A 13,251-nucleotide genomic window follows, 5' to 3' on the forward strand; every position below is an offset into this window, starting at 1 on the left:
CAGAATAAACCTGCCGGCGGCCAACGCTGGATGGATCTCACAGGTAAACAACTTTAGATTAATTTCCTATTAAGGCCGTTGCTCAGAGTGTGCACTCTGGTAAAAAGACAAACTTCTGAAACCTAACTCTGCACCCTGCTCGTCAGGGCACTAGAATTGCAGTCAGGATGAAAATGATGTGCAAATTAAATTGTATTGATCCAGCACAAAGCAAATAACACACAGGAGGGCGGATTGAAAGCACAGGGTTTCAAAAAGCAATAGTTTCCCCCCTCCCCACTATAGTTGGAGAGTCTAGCCAGCCCCCCCGGCCAGGCCTGTGGTTGCTTCATCCAAGACAGGCAGAGCCCCGGCCACCCTTTATTGACTTTAAAAACACTGACTGGCTGGGTGCCAGTACTACTAGAATCATCCCCTCAGGGTTACACAACAGCTACACAACCATCTAATGAAAATCAGATCCATAGGCCATGACGTGCTACGACAGGTCTGTGTGCGGACGGCGTGTAGGTGTGTGCGCGTGCTTTTACCTCTGCATCTTGGCGATCTCTTTCCAGGTCGCTCAGCTTCACCTTCAGTCTGGAGAGCTCCGACATGAGTTCAGTCCTCTGTGTCTCCAGAGTAGTCCTGGTGCTCAGCTCCTGTGGAAATAGAATCAGTTAGTCCAGTCCCACAGAAACACAATGGCTGTTTGTAACGATGTGATTTAGGATTAGCGAAGCACTTTACGGAAACTTAATTCTTCATGGAAGTGGTCACGACTTGACTTTTTAGTTCAGGTTCAAGTCTTTTACTGTCAGGTATGCACAAACATTCTCCTGAGAGCCAGACAAGTCTGCGTGCTCCGCTCAAGTTGATCAGGTTCAAGTCTTTGCTTTATCTTTATTTAGTCAGGTAAACACAAACGTTCCCCTGAGAACGTTCCCCCCCCAGACTGACAGCAGACCTGGCGTGACTCATCTGGTCACAACAGGTTGATCTTATATGGGGCGGATTTGAAAAGATGGGATTGCGTTGAGGCAACCAAGATGTCCCCCGTTTCAGAGGGCACCTTTATCTGCGCCCGTTAATAACCAATGCCTCTCAGGAATCCAAAATTAACCGAGAGGTTCCAGACTCTAAACTGTACACACCATGGTATCCTCATAGACGGCAACATAACGTACATATAACAATAAAAGGAATGCTCACCTGCTGGAACAGCTGCTCGGTGTTATTTAGCTTCTCCCGGTGTTCCGCAAGGCACCGGTCTAGATCCCTGATCTTTTCCCCCTGGACCTCCACCTGGTCTGTGAGGACGCTGACCTGCATGAGATCATCAGACATCGTAATGACGTGCGCTAGCAGCAATCCCTATTATACCAACGTTTGAGTGCAGTGTCCTATTTGCTTGCGTTGTACAATTGATCGCACAATAATTTAGATTAAACATAACAGGACGACACACACCTGGAGAACAAGGCATTCTTTGTCGCTCTCGAGACGGGAAAGACGTTCCTGGTATGCGGCCTCGACCGACCCGAATCCATGGCCGTTACTCTGAAATAACAACGTCAATTACGTATGAACACAGCTGCATCCCTTTATGTGTTAACCAACTTCTGCAGCACTCACTCGATCACTCACTTAGTGCCTGAGAGACAGAATTCGGGCGCAGACGATTGTTGCATCCCCAACGTTAAGAGGATTTCTGATTGAGGACAACTGCGCCGGCCTCCACACACACACTCATCCCACATACACAAACCACACACACTAACCCTAACCACATACTACCATAAAGGTTCTCCAGCAAACGGAAATTGCAAAACATTTTACAAGGAAGGCACGGATGCACAGGGGTGCGCTTTGGATTTTTGGGCAAAAAGCGAGAAGCACTTCCCAGTCCCAACTGTCTTGTGTGATGAGGCTCCAAAGCAAACCAGTCTCTCCGATTTCACAGATGGTTTAAGGGAGTGTGTGGTGTGGGGGAGATGGGGGAGGCAGAACTAAGCCCTGGTGTGAGTCAGCTCTGGCGCAGAGGATGGAAAATATTTTCTTTTGCTGCTTCTATAGAAACTTCATCGCTCACAAGAATGCCATAACATTCACACCAGAGCACAAGACTCATGGCGTGGGTCAATCAAAATAACCAGTGTCTGTTATTAAAATCACATAACTCACACATAAACACTGGAGATGTATTAGAGACGAGCTTGCTCTGGTAAATCAAACTCTTTGTGTACAGCAATGCGCAAAGCACTATAACTGATTTACACTGCAAACAAAAGGTCATTCCAATATTCACACATTACTGAAACTGGGCACTTTGAAAAACAAGAGCAATTGATGGGAAAACCGCTCCAGGGAAAGAGGCATCGGGGGATCAGGGATGCTTGATTTCTTGTGACCTTTTATTCTAATGGTTCAGTTTGCGCCACTTCATATATAAATGGATTTGTACTATTTGCTCATACAGCAGATGCTTGAACAGAAAGGGACTCTTGGCAAGTTTTAGACACATGAAACGAGGCAAGGACACCCACGCCTAACTGCCCAAGCCCAGCCGGCTGTTTTCTTTCGTTGGTGCATGAATGGGTGCATGAATGGGTGCATGACTGGGTGCATGACTGGGTGCATGACTGGGTGCATGACTGGGTGCATGACGTGCATGAATGGGTGCATGAATGTGATCATGACTGGGTGCATGACTGGGTGCATGACTGGGTGCATGACTGGGTGCATGACTGGGTGCATGACTGGGTGCATGTCTGGGTGCATGTCTGGGTGCACGTCTGGGTGCACGACTGGGTGCACGACAGGGTGCACGACTGGGTGCACGACTGGGTGCATGACTGGGTGCATGACTGGGTGAATGTTGTAAAGGAGCTTTGAGTGGCCACAGGTTAGAAAAGCACTTTCTGTATTCAGTACATTTACCAATAATTCATGGTCATTTACAAACAATACCATAAATGGACTGCATTCATACTGCGCTTCTCTCAGCAGCGGCCAATCAAAGCGCTTCACAAAGACATTAGGGGTGCTTGGAGGTAGACTGGGTACCCCCAGCCCATTTGAGTTCGCCCTGCAGAATGGTCTGGAGAGGAGCAATACATTTCTTTCTGCTTCCGATACGCTTTTGCGGGAGCCAATCACCAAGCTGGCTTTTCCCCCTGGTGTGCTATTGGCTGGTTTAACACAATGACGACAGGTAAGCGACGGCGGGCAGCTAATTGTGTACAGAGTCAGCTGAACTAGGCCCGTTGATCACGGCTCTTGTGCTGAAGAACTTGACAGCAGCCTCCCCTGGCCAACGTGCAATCTAAGATTGAGCATGGTCCGGCAATAGTCAGGCTAGCGCGGAGGGTGGAGGGTGGAGCAGACCCTACCAGTCGGCCCTGGTGGAGCCACTCCGCCAGCCCCTCGGCCGTGGAGTCGGGGATCTGGCAGCGCAGGTTGTCGCGCTCCTCGCCGTCCATCAGCTCCAGCGCGGCCCGCAGGTCCTCCAGCAGGTGCAGGGCTCGCATCCCGCCCAGGAAGGGGGAGGACGGGGACTGGCAGTCGAAGAGCCCGTTGGAGTAGTCCATGGCCTTGGATCCTGGAGGGGACGGAGACACAGGGGAGAGACGAAGAGGTGGACGACTTACAATGGAGATGACCAGGCGGCCTTTACTGGCTGATGCACGCAGGCACGCACACACGCACACACACAGTTTGAAGATTTGAATCCTGCAAGCTAAAGTCTCCCGCCCCCAATCTCACTGTTTGTACTTTTGTGTGCACATATTTGTATGCATCTGTGCGCATACCCCCCCCCCCCCACAAGTAAATAATGTCTAGCTCTAGATTGTACATCTGCAAGCAATATTTGCTTTGTCAACGAACATTGTAATAAAGCTCATTTGCTGAGCCGCGGCATCTTCTGTCCACCAGAGATGATCTCCTCCACAGATTGTGTTCTTCACAAGCAAGGCCAACACAAACAAAGGCATAAACAAACGTCTAAAATAACAGAAATCGCTCCAACAGTAGCGAGGAGGAAGGGGCTGTGCGTGCGTGCGTAGCCGTCTCGCTCCTGCTGCAAAAGGGCAGCGCTATTATTACACACATCAGTGGCATCGTGAGGACTCATCAAATCACCGCTCAGCTGCAGCCGCACGCGACAACATACGCCCTTAGGCCCCTCCCCTCTGATGGCGACACACACCCCAGAGGCCCCTCCCCTCTGACGGCCACACCCACCCAGAGGCCCCTCCCCTCTGAAGGCCACACCCACCCAGAGGCCCCTCCCCTCTGACGGCCAGGCCCACAGGCCCCTCACCTTCGACGGCCACACCAACCCAGAGTCCCCTCCCCTTCGATGGCCAAACCAAACCAGAGGCCCCTCCCCCCGACAGCCACACCCACCCAGAGGCCCCTCCCCTCCGACGGCCACACCCACCCAGAGGCCCCTCCCCTTCGACGGCCACACCCACCCGTCGGAGGCCCCTCCCCTCCGACGGCGAGTGCCTCGGACGCCGTCTGGTCGCATTCCTTTAATAATCATTACTTTGCAGCGGAGTGTGCTCAGTGGAAAGTGACCTCATGTCTTCTGGAGGAGAGACTCAGAGTGCAGGACCAGCCGCTGGGCCACGAGGGACCAAGGCGACGATCGCCTCGGTCCCTCGGCCAATCACAGAGCGGCTTCACGGCGGAGGCCACAACAACACCTGGTCTGGACTGGCGGAAGGAGGCAGACGCTAGGGCTGGGCGATTCGGCCTAAAAATACAATCTCGACCTGATTATCCATTTTAAATCGATTTCTTTCTATAAGTGAAAAATATACATATTTTTTAAGTTTGGATTTTATTTGAACAATAACAATGAGTAACAAAAGCAAAATCAATAACACACATCTCCCACTCTGCTGCGGGCCTCAGTTTAAGATGTTGGAATACATGTGATGAGCTGCTGCTTTTGGTTGCCACAGACATTAAGCAAACTCTACATCTTTCAGTGCATGCTACCATGCTGATATTTAACCTTTCTTTAAAAAAAATAAATAAAATAATCGGCCTAAACCATTAATTCGAATTACGATTAAAAGTCGATTAATGGCCCAGCTCTAAGTCGACCACCAGGACTGAGGCCACGCCCGTCTCGTCTCGCTCGGCCAATCACAGAGCGGCTTCACGGCGAGGGAGAGACGAGGACAACACATGATCTGGACCGCCGGAGGCTCCGGGGGGGGGGGGGGGGGTCATGAGGACGGCGCTTTAAGTCGGATGTGGATCCGCTGGGATTGTTTGGGACGATAACCCCTGACCCCAATCCTAATCGTTTTATTTTCTTCTGCTCTTCTTCCTCCGATATCGTTATCTTGTTGTTTCAGTCGTACCGGCAGAAACATGTTGTTGACTTGGATAAGGGACGACACAATAATCAGTTAACTAATACTTAAGCCCCTTATGTACAGCCCAGCTAATCATAGCTAATCCCAACCTGTTCCTCTTGTTCCGCCGAGCAGCTTCCCATTGATATTTGGAAGAAAACTAATTAAAAAGAATCTCATGTGTCTAGCCTGCCAACGTGGTAAACAAGGTGCAGCAGAGCCACACAGTGTGTGATAGAATACTGTATCTCAGGCCCACAACACCCCTAAGCAATGTCAAATCAATGAGAAATGTCAAACTAATCGGAGCAACACAAGATTTGTGTGAGCCACACATAAACCTTCATAGTGCTCACGACGTCGCTGCATTCGGTAACACTGTCCAATTCAAAGTCATGAAGGCCGAGACGAGTAGTAGGCCCTGGTTTGATTCCTCACAGGCAAGCGGCAACCATTATGTTTGTGAGGCTCAATGGGCAGAGAGCCAGAGACTGGCATGTAGTTCCTCTAACGGATTCCCGGTAGATGGATGCAGAATGACCCTTCCCCATAGTTCCTTTCTCCTAATTCAAAGCCAATCAATTCTCCTTTGTTTGGTTCTGATCTCAGGAGTTGGTTTTTCTTTAAACTATGTACTTCCGAGATCCTGGTTGATGATTACAGGTCATTAAAAAGTTACTAATGATCCGTTCCTGGTGTGGTTGAAATCCTTAAAAGGATTTTTGATAAACCTACCATTGGAGCCGATTGTTTTAACCCTATAAATAAATCCCGACCAGACTTAAAAGGGCTTTTATGTAACTCCAAACGTCGCCCTCATATAGCACGCCAGGATCTATGAATATGCTCTTAGGACACTACCCCTATAAGCTACTACAGCAGTCTGCAAAACTCCTGGACTTCTTAATCAGTGTTCAATACAGTCTGGAGTAAACTTCTCCCTAATCCATATGCATCACTGACACAAGAAGGAACATCATTAGCGAAAGGCTATCCTGTATCTTCAAACGTCTGTGCTACGAAACAAGCAGAGACTATTCACAATATTGCGGGGTTGCAAAGGATTGAGGCCTGTTTGTTGCTAGAATACTTAATCAACAATATGATTAAAGAGAAAAAAAACAGGTATCTGTTACATGTTCACTGTTAAGCTTCCAAAAGACATGAACAAAGACAATGGTGGCATCACGTAGAGGGTGGGACCGTTCAAGTCTCACCCGCTATGGGCCAGTATGAATATTATTAGCTGCAGTTTGCAAAAATCGAATGGCGACGCACATTCAAATCGACACCCTAAACAACAGTTGCGCGTAAACCGACGTGCAAAGTCACTGAAGCTTTGCCTGTATTTCGTACAGTCAGGGTTAGCGGGGTTAGCATGCTCAGAGGGTTAGCGCAGCAGCGGGTACCTGCTATGATGCCATCCATCTGCTCAAGGGCCGCAGCCAGCATCTCACTGGCGTCGGACATCATCTTCACCCCCCGACAAACCTGAAGGGAACATCAAACAAGACGAGAACGTAATGAGTCTGAGCAGAGGGAGGGAGAGGAAAGGAGGAGAGGAGGAGCAGGACGAGAGGAGGAGAGGAGGAGCAGGGCGAGAGGAGGAGAGGAGGAGAGCGAGGAGGAGGACGAGAGGAGGAGAGCGAGGAGGAGAGGAGGAGAGCAGGGAGAGGAGGAGAGTGAGGTGACCAGCTGAGGAGGAAGAGGAGAGGAAGATGAAGGCGTCTCCATCGGCGCCCTTGACATCGTAGATGGTGATAATTACAACGAAGCACGTCCTGAAATGGAGGTTCACTCACTAACAAGTCACGTCTTTTCCCCCTGATGGATAGAAGGCGAGACCTTTATAGGAGAGAGTTAGCTAACTTATGAAACATGGCAAGGGGCAAACAGTAGAAGGGAGCTCTGCTAATAAGCAGCGGAAATAGATTTATTTTCCCCCTCTTGTGCCTCATTCTATTACAGGCTCCATTATGAGTGGAATTCATGCTCAGACAAGATACGATTTGCCGAATGTAATTTCATTACATGGAACCACGGTATTTTTACCAGGAAACTAAAAGGCAGCACTGCTTGTAATATTGGAAGCGCACAAACTCAAGTAAGTCTGTGTTTTATAACATGCGTTAATTTAAATGCATTCCCGAATCATAAATGTATACCTTATAGGGAATTTGTCGCTAAACTGGATGCATGTCAAGTACTCAAAGTTTGAGGTTCAGGACTTGTGAAAAGTGGCATTAATTATATTCCTGGCTCCGATTTCTGGTTCCATCCGGTCCACCGGACCTGCACATGGTTCTGAAAGAGACTCAAACAGCTCTACCCTGCTTCCTCACCCTGGGTCCATGCTGAAGTGGACTCATGAGCAGGAGATCTGGCGTACAACCCTACCTTACACCTCCTTTCCAGCCAAACTGTTGCACGGACGCATTCTAAACGCCCGCCAAGGGAGATATCAGAACGAGGGAGGGGAGGGGGGAGGAGGCGGGGGAGGCAGTGGGAGTGTGGGGTGATGGCCGGGAGTGCTCAGGCCTGTCGGCCGTCAGCCTCCACCACACACTGGAGGAGTACTTCACACAAACACATGGTTCACGCCGGGGTTGTTGGAAGGAGCCTGAGGCTTCGGCCCGGCTCTCGGTGTCGTGAAGGTCCGAGGTGCCGGCACGCTCTGGGGGGGGGGGCTTTCCCGGAATGTCAAACTTCCATAACTAAGTTTTGAACGCAACACAGCCGTCACGAAAATTTCCGGGTCAAAGAAGCGCCTGGATTCAAAACACACGGTCACAAGGTTATAGTTTTCCGGGAATTTGGACCGAACATCAAGAGCTCCCGAGTTAATTGAAGACTGCGGCGGTACAAACTGTATTCAACTGAAACCTGCACATCTGGCTTGTAGGAAAGATAGGGATTTAAAATGAAAACAAACAAAAAAGCTACCCCCTGCTTTTTTTAATGAAGCGGAGGCCAGGGTTTGAGTCCGGGAGGAATACAGACAGGCTCTACTTTATATCCGCCCTGCTTGGGGTCAGACCACACCCACTCAGGCAACTGCATGGCCATTACATGCACATGTAATTAAACTACTAGCCTGGAGGGGATGGGGGCTAGTGAGCAGTACAAGGGGCCCACAGTTGGACCATTAAGGTTTGTTTCCATACGGTAACAGTTCGGTCAGACATCCTCCACAACGTTGCCATTTCTATAAAGTGCAGCACATACTTCAGAGAACACAGCACTAACTGTGAGCCTGTGTGTACTACTTAATATAATGTCTATTTAATTCGATTCGCATGAAGGGACGCATAAAAACTGAATTGTTTCCGTCTACATCGACGGCCGTGAATGTGGCAGTTGGGAGCCGAAGGGCACTTTTTGACATTCAGCGTATGGTTCCCATGGAAATAAGGGGTGGGGGTGAGGGGGGTGGGCGTTCCCCCGGAATACTACTCTGTTACAGTTTCTTCCAGCGGTATTTCCGTAGTATGATGGAAAAATATTCCACACCGTAGTGAAATCCTGCCGGGCAGCTGTTTTTCTGTGGGAAAGGACTCGTTCCATCCATTGTCACTGGTAGCATTGTAGCTGTGGTGAACTGGCCTCCATTATAAACCCAGAGCTTATCTTCTGAACAGGGAACACACTGGGGGAAGGTCGATTAGGGCCCTCGATGTAAACAGATACCAACATGTGATCAGACAGCTTTTTCTGTCCAAAACATAGCGTCAAATAACCATGAATAATTTGATCATGACAATTCATTTTCATAACAACGTGGACTGTATAATCAGTTAACTGTTATGTTGTTTCTTAGGATAATTATATCCATGGGAAATCAAATCAGCTTTTACTGCAAGTGATGTTCTTTTTGAGCCAAACAACACAAAAAGGGCTTTACCTTAGGCCTGGTTGTTTCAAAGTTTAAACAACATTGCTTTTTATGCCACAGACTCAATTTCCAACACAGAAAAGGCCAGCGGCAAAGAAATGTCATTTTCAGTGTCGCCAGGGACTAGCCCAGAACTCAGGGGGTAATATATGGTAAGAGTAGAGGCAGCCCTATCAAACCAGACCTTATCTCCCAGCACCTGCCCGCTGGATCGAAAGCAACACACCAGTGAACCCTGCGGACATTCCTGAGAGAGTTAGCAGGAATGGCCCGCACCCCCACCCAGCCCTGACCTTCTCCCCCTCTTCCTCGACCCGGCGCCTGGTACTGACAGCACAAACTCCCCTCCAAGTCAACGAGGAGGTGGAGGACCTCTCTAGTGCCCATAGGAGAGCCATAACCAACATCACGCCCCAGCCCAACGAATTTAACCCAATCGGACACCTAGACTAGTACCCAGTCTATGTCTTTTTAGGTAGGTTTTGGAAGCATAATCGGTATACAAAATAAATAGACGTTGCATAGAAATATTTGAAACTGCCCTCCCTCATGCCTTCAATCGTGACCCAGGCTTGAAAACATATTCTGAATCCATGAAGCAGGGATCGCCGAAAATGCATAGAATTATTTCAACAGACCCATTTTTCAAAGTGTGTCTATTCCCATTCCCGAAGCGGCCGTTAGGATGACAGACGACGCTCTCTCAGTCGGCACCGGGGCAGGATGGCGTCCCCTCACCAGCGGATCGATGACACGGCGTGTTTATTTTGACCCCCGCGCCAGATGGGAGAACTTTAAGAGGGGGGGGGGGGGGGGGTGGGGGTTGTGTTTAGAGAGAAAACAGACCTGGGGAGTCACCCTGCAGAGTCACCCTCCTACACCCTACAAGATTATAGAGCACGTAGGTGACCACACACACACACACACACACACACACACACACACACACACACACACACACACACACACACACACACACACACACACACACACACACACACACACACACACACACACACAGTGCCTCTTTCACCAGCCCCCTTGGAGCCCGGATCCAGCTGTGCTACAGATGTGGCCGTCAATCCAGAGTGTCTCCCAACACAGGACTTGACTGAATTAGGCTTGTGTGCAACAACATACACACAGTCGGCTATAGAATATATAGAATAGAGGTTCTCTTAGGGTTTGATCAGGATTTCTGCTTTTTCACCTTCTGGGATCCTTGCTGGGGTTGGACAGGAGCAGTCACTGTGTTGTTCAGTTATCCCACCACAACGTACCGGGTACTGGTTAGCATTACTGGGCTGAGGTAGATCCCCAGGTACCAGAGAATGAGCTCCACAGCTCAACTTAATACACCTTTCAATGAGTGCATACCTGAATCTATTTAGTTTCCTGTGTACGTCTGCAATATATACTACTTTTAAAAGGCCAAACTCCAAAATACGACATTTCAGCTTATTTTACAAGCGGTTAAAACAGCACGATATTCGTTCCAATTCACAGTTTCTTATGTCACTTCTTCAAAACCAGGAGTGCAATTATCTCCAGGCTACCTGCACAGCCCTGCAGAAGAATAAAAAAGGTATTGGTTCCTGGTGCTCACGTTCTGCAACCTGGGAGTTTTCATCAGCCCGCTACTGCAAACCGGTAACAGGTACATACCAGTTAGCATTAGCTAAGCGGTAACAGGTACATACCAGTTAGCATTAGCTAACCTGTATCACTGAACAGGTCTGATCACTGAACTAAATCATGGAGCTGATCACTGAACCGATCAACAACAAAGTGTTGACTGCTCTTGTCTATCCCATTGAAGAACAGAAGGAAGGGCTTTTGGCCGGCGGTGTGATATGAAGTTATGGATGCAGCCCCTATAAGGTGATAGAGCATTTGTTTAAACATGCAGTAAACAAAAAGGCCATACAAGGCCTTGCTTTGAAATGAAAGATAGCCGAGGGAAGCTGTGTGATTGTGTGTTAGGGTTTGTACGGGTAGCCGCGTTGACAGACACACACACACACACACACACACACCCCTCTTTGTCAGTGGAATCACATGGTAAGGAGGGAAAAAAAGGGAAATGCTAATTTTTCACATGGCCCAAATCAAATCAACATCGAAGAAAAAAACGAAGGAGTTACGATGGATTTGAGCCATCAAAAAACCTGCATGATGACCTCATACCTTCGGCAAGAAAATGTAAATTGATGCTGAATGTTACGTTTCTATACCAAGATACAGTGGAGGGATAACCAGAACAACTGGGACTAAAACACTACTGTAAGACATTCACTGTTAAGCCATTTGTTGAGTGCAGTGGTGTTCTGTATCTGCCCGTCTGAGCTGTTGTATTGGGCTCACTGGGTTTGTATCTGGACTCATGAAAGGGTAAACATGGCCTCAGCCAAGCACACACTGAGGTGACCTTCACTTCAACATGACAGGAAGACTTCTCTGGCGGTTCTTTATTAGAACGATCCTCACGAAACGGTGGCTGCATAAAACAGGGTGAGAGAGACTCAACGTATCTCCCTTCAGGCTATAAACGGATATGTGTAATAAACATACACACACACACACACCAATAAGCCTTGTATTTACTAAGGTCAAGTAAGAAACCAAAAATAGGGATTTCACATTAATGTGAGATTTCCTTGCATGAGAAAAACAAGTCACCCCACAGACAATTGTGGCATTAACACATTTCACCTTTTGAAAAATGTACCTCCACTAAGTGGGACACAAATATGTGTGAAATGTGAAATGCAACCCACACAGAGTATGAAATGGACCCAGATCACTTTCTAAACAGAAAGGTTTATCGAAATAAACTATGGAATTGGGTCATTTTAAGTATATAGTCTCTCCTCCTATTCCGCTACTCTGCACCACCATAACAAACAACAAGCAACGTCTGTTTGCTGAATAAAGCCGAGATTATATAATTGTTGCTCTGTCTGGTATAATAATAATAATGAACTATAATGGACAGACAGTCCATGTGAAGGGGGTCCTTGGGAGACCATAGTGTTGGGGTCGGACTCTCCTTTGTTTCAGCCTATGAATTAAGTCTGTGAGATCAGAGACTGTCATCACATGACGAACTTTCAGTCAAACTTACTTTGTGCGGAGACTTTACGATCACGTTGCACTTACAGGATGGCTTAAGAGAAATAACAATTTCATACATTCATTTCCCACTTTAATGTCCTTGGACTATTGAGTTAGTAGTAGGCTATATATACATACAGATTTCTCAAAGAGCCGTCCTCAAGAAAGTTTTAAAATCATTGAGTTATTTAAAAACAGCTCAACTTACCGGACGGTACTACCAACTTGGTGAGAGTGGAGCTTCGGTCGAGGGCAACCCTATTCCCGGTGTTAATATCCCCGCATTCGCGTTAACCTCATCGTTTGAGACACATTTCCATTCAACTTCTGGACGAACTCAGCATTTCCAACTTTTCAGACGCTGAGATTGCTCTGCATGACAGTTTACTACGCATGCGCGTTAAAGAGCCAATCAGAAGCGACCGGAGCTGGTCTCCTGCCGCTCCCAGAAGGATGATAAATCATATTAAATGGCCCCTCAAGGGCCCAATAGTGTCGGCAAATATTGTATGGGCTAGGAATGTAGTGTGTGTTTGTTCGAAATTATTTACACCAACTTTTTATATATGTTTTTTTTGATATACCAAATCGGAATTTATTAACTACTAAAAATGCTTACCGGTATTTACCTACTTATGTAGTAGCAACAAATAAATTGACAATTTCAACATTATTCATCATAATAAGAAAAAGGGAGACAGTTGAATTGTCAACAACATACAAAGACAGAATTACTTTCGCGGTGATAAAAGTAACGGTCTCACCGATCAAAGCTCGTTTAAAGTTCAGCCTCCTCGCTCGTGGGCCAGGGTGTCGCGCGCGCATTTTGTACGAGCGCGCGTTGATGTCATCATGGAATATAATGAAGCGCACGCGGCTGAATACGGAGAG

The 13,251-nt window shown here is 47.8% G+C and overlaps 1 protein-coding gene across 1 annotated transcript in view; it reads right to left on the reverse strand.

The window, feature by feature from the left end:
• The window catches only part of LOC307074790 (liprin-beta-1-like), a 31,251-nt gene extending 18,548 nt beyond the window's left edge, over nt 1-12,703 (reverse strand). The window contains 6 exon segments of the mRNA XM_079735138.1: nt 531-641; nt 1,192-1,305; nt 1,450-1,539; nt 3,372-3,580; nt 6,764-6,845; nt 12,569-12,703. Of these exon segments, the coding sequence (XP_079591264.1) occupies nt 531-641; nt 1,192-1,305; nt 1,450-1,539; nt 3,372-3,580; nt 6,764-6,827 (588 nt within the window). The 5' untranslated portion in view covers nt 6,828-6,845; nt 12,569-12,703.
• Nucleotides 12,704-13,251: the final 548 nt, after the last annotated feature.

This window comes from Pollachius pollachius, assembly GCF_949987615.1.
Source record: "Pollachius pollachius genome assembly, chromosome: 4".
Lineage (NCBI taxonomy): Eukaryota > Metazoa > Chordata > Actinopteri > Gadiformes > Gadidae > Pollachius > Pollachius pollachius.